Genomic DNA, 10,871 nt, shown 5'->3' with positions numbered 1-10,871 from the left:
TCCACTGCTGGTGATCCATGCTTGTCAGGAGGCACCATTCATGTTATGGGTCGTCTGTCACATGGCCTAGAATAGGTCTCCCCAAAGCGATCAGTTAGGTTTTTCCAAGATGTCCATAGCAGGTTTTTCCCAATACATGTCCCATGTTGACATGTGGAACGGAGGCCGATGAGGACCTGCTGGCTTCAGAAGAAATTGTTAACATTGCTTTAAAGAATGAAAAGCATCCTGATTTAGCTCATTTTTATCAGATAATACTATCAGGGCAAACATTTATCACATCTGGGCTTTTGTCATAAGTCATTCCCACCTTGTCACATAAGGCTCCCTCATCTCTCTTAATGTCCTAGGGCCTTTACCCCATTCACTCACAAACTAGCAGCCATGTAAATTCTTGGACTGTATGCAATTAAATTTGTTCTGTTTTTCTCCTACTTGTCTGTTTCATCTTAATTTGTTACTTCCACCAGTGTGAGAAGAACAAAGAGGGAGGGGGAGTTTTCTTCCTGGGCTCCTACACTGTGATTTCTGAAAGTATTTGGGGAAAAGAAGTAAATTCAGGACCAGAAATGAAATTTATAAAGTCATTTAAGAGTAGTTGCACTGCAAAGGAGGAAGTGGAGATTCTCTCAAAGGGGGCCGAAGAAGGGTGTCCTATGCTCTCTATTTAATCTCCCACTTCTAAACTCAAAATAATGTGGGCTTCTTTGGGATTATGTAAAAGAGATTCTGAAGAATTTAAAAATATGCCCATCAGAGAGCACAGTCCTACAAAAGAAAAGTTATGATGTGAGTCCACAATGGATACACAAGAAAACACATTCTTGGTGTTCTCTAAAGAACCACTGTTTAATCCGGTTCTCATAGAAGCCATCACCAGTATGGTTCAGACAAGCATCTTGGTCCTCTTCCTGTTCTGGTGGTGGTCCTAGTTTATGGACCTACTTTAATAGCTAAGCTGTGGACATTACTCTGACCAGCAGAAAGTCACTAGGCTTTCGCCATTGATAGTCATGTTTGTTTCGTTCTCCGGTACATGGGAGAGCCAGCCTGACCACCATGAAGTCGTTGTTGGCAATTGTTGTATTGGTGATGGGGAGTCTGGGACAGTTCTTCATTAACTGAAAAAAATAAAAAAGAAGTAAAAAAGAATCAGTTAATACTTTGTACATAACTTAGTGCCATTGGTTATTTTCAATTTCTCAAATTTTTGGTGTCATTGATCAATTTCAATGTCTCGCCTGCATTCCTGATGACATTTGATGGTACCAGTAGGTCCCTGGAGCAAGTCCTATTGTGGATCTCTCTGACCTCCCTGACCCCTACCCAAAATGTAAATATTCTAAAGAATTGTCCTGGTTAGAGTGGTCAAATAAATTTTGTAATGCAAATTATTGCATGCTAAATATATTCTAAAACCATTTCTCACTAACACACATTAAATAAGTTTTACTAATCATGTCTATAGACCAGAGGTGTGGGATATGGAAATACGATAGGATTTCTGCCTGTACTCCTTCCCCAAACAAGTAATTTCGGGCACTTAAGTCTTTAGACAAATCAAACTAGTTTTTTCCCTTTTATCTTTGGACATATTTTACTGAAACAGAGTTTTGGGGCCTCCCTGGTGGCACAAAGGGTTAGGACGCAGCACTGCAAGCTAGCTGCAGCCGCTCCCATGTGAGTTCAATCCCCAGCCCAGGAGGTGACCCACATGGCGCAGCAGACGTCTCACGATTCACCCACTGCTCCCCTTGCAGTGTACTTCGTCGATCTGCCTGTTCTGCTCCCCGCTCTGTCTCTGGTGAAGCCTCTCACCACCCACCCCTCACCTCTGGCTTGTACCCCAGTTCTGTATGTATAAATAAATAAATCTTTAAAAAATAAACCTGAGTTTCAGGTATTCCCTGGTGGTGCAGTGGGTTAAAGCCCACAGCACTAAGAAGCTAAATCTACTTCAGCATGAGTTCGATTCCCACCCGGGAGGTGACCCAGATGGTGTGGCAGACCTCTCCTGACCCGCCCGCTGTTCCCCTCAGCAATGTACTTCGTCAGTCGGCCTGTTCTGCTCCCCACTCTGTCTCTGGTGAATCCTCTCACTGCCACTGCACCTCTGGCCTGTACTCCAGTTCTGTATGCATAAATAAATAAATCGTTAAAAAAAATAAAATAAAACTGAGTTTCATCTTTTTGCCCCTAAACTCTCCTTAGGGTCTTCAAATATAGCTTCAATTATAGCTGGTCTAATAAATATTAAAACTCATCAGTGACACCCTAATTACAAAATCAAGTGTCACTTTCCAGTCCCCAGTTTCTTTCCTCCATCTCATTTGATGACAAGCCTCTGTGCCCTCATCATTCCCTTGCTTTGGCTTTTACTATACACAAATGACCTCTCTGTGTGCTATCTGTGCTCATGTGATTCCAACTGCTACTTCTCTGGCAATGAAAAATTTGATCTGTAGCCCTGAGATTTCTCTTGAGATTCCAGTAAGTATCTCTTGAGATCTTGCAGGTGCATCAAGAAAATCAAATCTCTCTTTCTGTCACCAGCAACACAACCAAATTTACTTTTACTCTTAAAAGGTTTGTTAGAAGCAGTATAATTAGTCAAGTCATCCAAACTAGAGGCCAGAAGTTTATTATCTCATGGGAGGTAACACATGTTTGTGGAATTGAACCTGAAAATGCCCTCTTTGGCTTGGATGAAAATCTAAGCAAGCTACCTCTGGTCAGGCACTCATATGTCAAGTGTCCCAGAACACATGCATTTTACCTGACCTGGATTCATCTAGGCTTCCACAATTGCTTGTCCTAATTGGGACGGTACGAAGGAGTCATACATAAGTCTCAAGACTGAAAAACTAATATATTTGTTGAGCGCTTAGATGCCAGATCCTATGTGAATACCTTTTCATGTCTTATCTCATTTAATTCCTGCTATATGTCCCACTATTATTCTTATTTTACAGATAAGTAAAGTGAAGCAGAAAGAAATCAAGATGAAGGAATTTGCTTGAGATCACAGAAGCTGATGCTTTCAGGATTTGATCCTAAGTAGTTACACTCCAGATACTACACTCTCAACCAGCGATCATCACTACTTTTCACATAAGTTATTGCTAGTGTAAAGGTATTGCTTAAGAGGACTCATGTTTTAGATATTAATCCCATTGAAGTATCAATTAAATTTTCCCTTTTATTTTTAATAGTCAGAGACAAACTGCCTTGAATGAGAAACCAGGACACATATTATAGAGCTGAAAATTGGTGACCTGAATATTGAGATTGAAAGAAATAAGAGTGAAGAGTTAGAATACAGACTAAGAGGAAGCTCCTCAATCTACCCTGTGTTAGGTAAAAGGGAAAAGAATAATTTGATTTGTCTAAAGACTAGCATGTTTATGCTAGACAATGTGGAGAACAAGAGAATGTGTCCTTCTGAAAGAGTTTGCAATTTGGCCATTATTTTATTTCAATGGGTCTATTAAGGAGTGTGTAGGGAGAAATAAGCGAGGTGCCCTTGGAAACACCTCTGTTTGTTATTATGGAAAATTCTGCAGTCAGCAAATTCTGCAGTCAGTTAGTTCTTTGGCTCACAAATGAAGAAATACAATGTCCTTGACTTAGAACTCTCTATGGAGTCTAGGAATCGCCCACATCAATAATTATAATTATTCTTGTTATAGAAAGAAATTGATCAAATTTTCTCAAAGCTTTTGTAAGATTCTTTCTTTGGTTAAAATTCTCCCACAATTGGCTCTTAAGTGTGTGCTGAGTTTATTTGTCTGAGCCAAAAGGATTATCTATTTGACAGATACCTGTTTAATTCTCAAGAGGCCGTGCTAGCTGAGAGGTGTGCTCGCAGCCGGACAGTCAGCACTACCTTCTGGGTAAGTCACCTTGGGGAGTTTTCTTCCATGTTATAAGGTGAATTTATTTTCTTTTTTTCATAACTATATCATTTTTAGATTAATAATATAATACCATCCATATATATGTATACACATATATATGTGAATTTTTTAAAGGTGCTATATAGATATATTTTTATTTCATTTTTTAAATTTAAGTAACAGATTTACAACAGTGTATATGATTTAGGGGGATCACTCACACCTCCTCAGATCTATGTTACCAAACCACCTCATTTGAGGCAATTTTTATTATAGCTATTATAATAACACAAACATTGTCTTTGGAATTAAGTCAGCAGGGGAATTGGACTAATCATTGTTCAAAACAGGTGCTGTCAAGCCTTATAGATAGTATCACCTCACTTAACCCCCACACCAACCCTATCGGTATGATCTGCTATTCTATTTTATATGAGCTAGAGCTTTAAGAGGTTAAGTCAGGGCGTCTGTTGTTACATTTCTGAAAGTCAAATCCCATTTGGTTTGACTCTGTAGAATGAGTTCTTAGCAGTTTCACTCTGCTAACCCTAAGTATTTCTCCATGTACTTTTTTTCCTTTTGATTTCTAACTACTAAAATGTGAAATTCCCTGAAAGATGCCTCACCCCCTTTCCATTTTCAATACTTTGAATTGTTTGTTTTAGATTGTAAACTGTGGAAGGCCGGACCTGATCTTATTTTGTATCCAAGTCCATACAAACTTTTAGGCATTCTGTAGACACATTTTTTTTTTTATGTAATGACAATTTTGGGCAATGTTAATTTTTTTAGGGAGCATTTTGCTCTTGATCTCTATGGTAGCATTTTAAGCACAGGAATGACACTGAACATTGAGATTTATGAATCTCAGGACTTCAGGATTTGGGAAGTTAAGATAATCAAAACTTCCATGTAAGAGATGTGAATTGTCCATGGTGGTGGCTGATAAAGGGGGTGGCAATGGAAAGTTCCAGACTCCTTCTCAAGAGCTGCTCTTCAAGGCAAGTGACACAGTTTGAAGAATTCAGGATGTTAGAGAATTTTCTTTCTTCCTTTGTGAGAAAATTGATGTTCTCCACATGCTAATTAAATTTACATGCACCATTACCTCTTAACACTTGAAGTGTAAGGATTAATGTTGAATAATTACAATACCTCCACATGCTTTCCATCACATCTTAAAATGCCTCTCTTGTCTGACAGACCAGGATGTATGAGGCAGGCAAACTGATACTCTGTTTCAGAATGCTAGACTCTCGGGTTCTGTGAGCACACCGGTTAATCTGTCATTGTCCCTTTCTTTACAGGAACAAACTAGGAATGATTACACTTGCCATAACCTTGGTTGGAAGATTAATGACATGACATTTGACCATCTGTTTACAGTTTTTAAGTAGGAGCTGCTAAATGGAGATACAAACTAGTAATATTTTATTTGGAACAAAGTGATTTCATTTGTCCTCAAATTGGAAAGAAGATAGTACCACTTGCCCCTAGGAAAACAGCTACAGAAAGAAATATATTTTAAACAGCTAAATGTTTTTAGAGGTTTCTTTTTTCTTTTGTTAAGGAGAAAAGAGAATTTGGAATCAAAGGAAACCAGATCCACATAAAAAAGAAAACATGCAGTCTAAGGTTGTCTTCAACACTGGTTACCATGACCAGGGATTACACTGAAAAACAATGCACAGGTCACATTTGGGAAAGGAAAGGATTATAAGCAAAGGAAGATTGGAAATCTTTTGAGAGGATCATATAACTCAGACTGCCCTCAGCTGGCTCCCTGGCTTGGTACCTACAAGGTCCCCACTTTCTTCACGTCACCACACCTGGGCCCCTATAGCAACAGGGTGAAAAACAGCAACGTGGAAATGGCTTTGGGCCAGTTGGATGGGTGGTCTTGTCCTACATCCACTGGATGGCTCACTGGCCAACTCCTGGTATTAGTCATTAGGGTTCATTCTTCCCCCCAGTGCCCCTGTTGAATTAAGTGGCTGATGTGTAGATTTTGTTTTCACCACAATAAAATGCTTCTTCCACCTCTTCATTCACTCCTTCTTTGCTCCTAACCTGTACTTCAGTGAGAGCCTGCAAAAGCAGTGCAATGGAGAATAGCCACAGAAAATGGAGGCTCATTGCATCTGTAGGGGTGCCCCTTACCTGTGTAGGGTTCCTGCCTCTTGTGGGAATGCTCCCCTTTAACTTTAGGACAAAAGAAAGGGCAGGTCATTCTGTTGCCCTTTGACTAAACATCTAACAAAACCAGATATCTGCATAACTGCAACCTTTCTTACCAACTTCTGATGATTTTGCCAGATAGCTTTTTTTGGTTTTCTAGACTGGGATTGTTCTTTAGTCCTTTCAGTTTATAGTAAAAATTTGTTCCAGTATCTAGGACAAGCCTTGATATATGATATTGATTCTCAAATGAATGAATGAATGAATGAGTCCATGGGAATGTTTCCTACTCACATCTCCACAACTGCAAGTTTAGAGTAACCCACTAAATCAATGAAAGGAATATTGGCTCTCAAGTGTGCTGAGTTCCTTGGGATCCCTACCATTAGATGCTAAGCTGGGGGAAAAAAAAAAGGGGGTATTGAGAGTGTGAGAGTGAAAGAATAGATCCACAGTTTGGGCAAGTCCAAAAATCAAGAAAAGTCAGCATGTTAGAATTTGGAATGAAGGGAGAAAGAAGTGTGAAGTGAGACTTTGTCTCTAGGATCCACTACTTGCACTCTGTGCTTCAGAGGCAGTTCCAATTCCATTGAGCTAAAACTCAGGGTGGTGAGCTTTGTCTGAGGCTTGATCTCCAGACCTTGTGCAGCAGTGGAGATGTGAGGAAGATGGAGGGTGTCACCCTGCAACAGTCACAATGACTCACAGTGACCACGGCCCCAGTGCTGTGGTCCACACTTTGCCTGCATGTTTCCTGTATCACCCCCTGACATCCTGCATTCTCAAGTGAAAGTTGGCTTTTTCAGAGTATTCTGAGGAGTCAGACCGCTATCTTGATACCTCAGACCAATGCAAACAATCTAAATATCTAAGTGAAATGTTGTAGACCTATTTAATTTTTATAAATTCTAGCTGTCCCCACGCCCATGTCACTCAGGGTAAGTATAGTTTCTTAAAACTATGATTTATTGTTTTCTGTAGTTTGTCCCAAATGCCAACAGTCCTGCTGAATGACCTGACCTCTAATAACCGATAAGTAAAATATAGTAAAAGATTTTGGAATCCATGAGGCTATTTTGCCCTGTTTGCTTTATTTATTACTGGATACACTTTTGAGATACTGAAAGTTTTATCAAGCCAGTAAAGCAGGAGGAGATAAAACCTGGAGGCAACACGAAGAATCTGAGTCCCCGACTATACCACCAGCTTCTTTTTCTCCTTCTACATGGTGTGAGGAGAAGCCTGGCATGTTGTGACTGGCTGGCCTTTGCAAGAGCTTTGAAAGAACAGCAGTGACTGTACATTCAAGATTCTGAAAGGATGCTGAGTTAGGGTCTTGGGATTTCTGATCTTCCTGGTTCAGAGGCTCTTTCCCAGTGCTCAGTGGTAATGAACCATGGCAGAATTTCCAGCGGACAGGTTTTGGAGCAGGGGAAGGCAAACTAACTCGACAATGAAACAGAACCTCTCACATGTATGTGTAGGGCAAAACAGAACATGCCAGTCACACAACAAGAGAGCTGTTCATAAGGATGAGACGAGAGATGAAGGGATTTTTTAATATGTTGCGATTGAATACTTACAAATTCCATGTTCTCTATCCTCTAGATTTTCTTTTGTTCTAAGTCTCCTATTAGAAATAAAATAGCCCCAACTGCACTTTGATTTTAGGGTAATGTTCAAGATTTGGAACATCTTGCTTATGTAACAAAAATCCATTAAGGCATCACTGGGTTTGCCAAATTTTTTGTAGTATAGGAGGAACTTTCAAGCCTGATTTTTATATATATCTACCCACCTTAAGAAATGTTATTGCTTTTTTATTGATGTTGCAAAAATGGCTACTAGCATCCATTATATTATTCTGCTAGCTGCTATATTAATACATAGTTTATCAAGTCACTGTCCAATTTCTTTCATTTTGATTACAGCAGATTAAATAATCTCAATTCATGACCCAGCTGCTTATGTCCAAATCACTTTAACTTTCCTGAGTTTTTGGTTTTTTAGTTGTTTTGAATTTTTGTACCTTCAGACTATAGTTTCATAGGAAGTTTACACCAAATCATCAATTATCTGTAAGTGTCTGGTATTTGCCAAACACTGATGGCACAATATTACTCCCTCCCTCCCTTCCTTCCTCTCTCCCTCCCTCCCTCCCTCCCCCCATCCTCTTTCTCTTGAGACAAATGATAGATCAGTTTGTTTAACTCTTATTTTTTAAATTGGGTAACAGACATTATTGCTGAGCTTGTCCAATGATGGGGTCCTCCTGTCAGGTATCGCTACCATACTGTATCCAACGCCAACTCAGCCATGGTCCACCATCATCGTCCAATGTTCTGCCTCTCTGCTCTCACCCTTCCCTTCATGCCTTCTTCACTGGACACTTCAGTTTTATTGTCATATTTCAAAAGTTAATTATTTTTAAACTTGTCTTCAGCTTTTAATTTGAATTCTCCATATTTCACATATAAGTGATACCATTCAGTATTCATCTTCTCCTTGGTACAGTTTCTTAATCTAGAGTGGCTGAGAAGAACTGTGTGTTCCCACACTCACAGATATACACACACCCAACTCTTAGAGAAGGTAGGCTGTAAAGACATAATGTTGCTAATGACTTGACCTGAGAGCAAGAACAAGCCACTCCATGTCCAAACTGCTGACTTAGTTTGTCTATGAGAGGCTACAGGTAGAGGTCCCTTACGGCAGGCATTCAGAGCCTGTGGCAAAACCACACCGCTGAAGGGTTCGAACTTTGCCAATTTCTCCAATGAGATAGCTCGAGGGAAAGCTTATTGAGAAGTACCTACCAATCAAAGAGATGTATTTCTCCCCGCCTCCCAGAAACATGTCAGCACTTTTGCTTCTCCCACTGGCATGCCTGGGGGAGGACTTCTACCCTGCCTTATGTAGCTTCAAACTTACCCTCAATCAGTTTGATCCTGAAGTAGGCAATGAGAAGGAGCAGCAGCAAAGTCACAGGCAGGAAGACTCCAGAGAGCAGGAACCAGCTGGGGAGCTCTCTCATGAACTCTGACAGCAGGGAGCTCATCTTCATTTGCACAGACCCCTGGCCCAGTGGGGTGTACACTGGGGATGTAGGCCGCTTTCCCCAGAGTCCGCACTAGTTTTCTTCTGGGAATCTGGCCTTTGCTGAGCACAAGTTGCTGAAACTTTTTGTGGACTTTGCTCTAATTAAACAGTCTTTGAATTCTAGCAGGATTGCAGGCAGGTTACTCTGTAACTCAGCTCAAAGTGCAGAGGAATTGAAGGTGAATCTCCCAAGCCATTCCAGAGATGACTACTTATCTGCCAATCAGGAATGACACTTACCTAGAATGAAAAGTACCTGACTAAGCAAATCTGACTGTGACCTATTATACTCTTCCTATGTAAGCCCTGATATAGGAAGAATTTTTCCTATATTTTCTAAACTTCAGAGTTAAAAATTACTTTAGTAACCATGTTACCATGTTTAGTAACCTATGAAGTTGTGTCCATAAGAAGTAGATTTTCCTTCATACATAGTTGATACAAATGGGTCACTTCTTGCTAGAATGCCTTGCCCTGAATACTGTTCTGAGAGTATACTCATTTACTCATTTATTCATTTACTCAACCAACATTTAATTCCACAGAACCCAACCTCATGTCTAGATGCCAGATGTACAAGGAAGAGTAAGTCATGCTCCCATCCTCTAGGGGGCAGAAAGAGGATGGCATGATGTGATAATGATGGCGCCCTTTCCCTCTCCCCTTGGTACCTTAGTTTTTGCTTGCTCATTTGTAGCTTGCATGCTCAGCCCTCTTCTGCCAGCACATTTCTGCGACCAACTAGCAGTAGCAGAAGGTGACTCCTTTCTGACAGTGATGGAATAGGTGAGTGGTGACTGCAGACTTTCTGGGAAAAGAAAGGGCAATAAACCATGTTGCTAGTATCTTGTTGACCAAGTTAACTTGCCATTGACTTCTTTCATGAAGAATCTCAAGATACTTAATTACTTAAAAACCAACTATGAGAATTATTTCCACATACTAAGAATCTCCTGGAGACTTAGGAAAATGAAATGGCTTGGGTTCATTCTCTTCTCATGTCCAAATCCTCTGCTTGTCCCCATTTGGTCAGCAGCTGGCACAGTCTGTCACAGACATGCTGCTGTCTCCCCAATGACCCCCCTCAGAGACTGGAGGCTAGGGAGGCTGCCAGCTGTAAAGTCGACTTATAAAATATTAAGAATGAAGAAGGTTTCTGGATGCACGTCTAGCATTCCTGAGTAGTGAAGAGTGAACAGCTTCCTCTCAGGAGAGAGACACAGGCATTTCAGAAAGAGTCATTGGATGACTGGATTAAGAGGATGTGGTTCATATACATGCTGGAATATTGCTAAGCAATCAAAAATATGAACTCATGCCATTCAGAGCAACATGGGTGGAGCTGGAAGGGATCATGCTCAATGAAATTTGCCAGAAAGGAAAAAAAATACTGGATGGTTTCTCTTATAAGAGGAATGTAGGACACTCAAATAAGGGATGCGGGGGAGGGAGAAATAATTATAACAAAGTAAAAATCAAAGTAAATGGGCAACTATAAACCAAAGACATTCTTGGGAGGGGGGGCGGAGGAGGAAATAGGATCAAAATGGGTGGAAAGAACACAGGGACTACCGTGATGGTGCATGGATGAATTGGTGGTGGGAACTCCTTGGGGACCATACACAAGATGATAAAGCATACATTGTATGAAAATTAAGACTGATATAAAAATATATTAAAAAATATATAAAAGAAAAG

General features: G+C 40.3%; 1 protein-coding gene across 1 annotated transcript in view; it reads right to left on the bottom strand.

Moving 5' to 3' along the window:
* Positions 1 to 1,011: 1,011 nt before the first annotated feature.
* SMLR1 (small leucine-rich protein 1) overlaps positions 1,012 to 10,871 on the bottom strand; it is an 81,778-nt gene continuing 71,918 nt past the window's right edge. The window contains 4 exon segments of the mRNA XM_004674113.1: positions 1,012 to 1,121; positions 9,006 to 9,151; positions 9,153 to 9,271; positions 9,845 to 9,981. Of these exon segments, the coding sequence (XP_004674170.1) occupies positions 1,012 to 1,121; positions 9,006 to 9,151; positions 9,153 to 9,271; positions 9,845 to 9,981 (512 nt within the window).

This window comes from Condylura cristata, unplaced genomic scaffold (assembly GCF_000260355.1).
Source record: "Condylura cristata isolate star-nosed mole 26May11 unplaced genomic scaffold, ConCri1.0 scaffold00001, whole genome shotgun sequence".
Lineage (NCBI taxonomy): Eukaryota > Metazoa > Chordata > Mammalia > Eulipotyphla > Talpidae > Condylura > Condylura cristata.
This window is presented reverse-complemented; position numbering and strand designations above follow the sequence as displayed.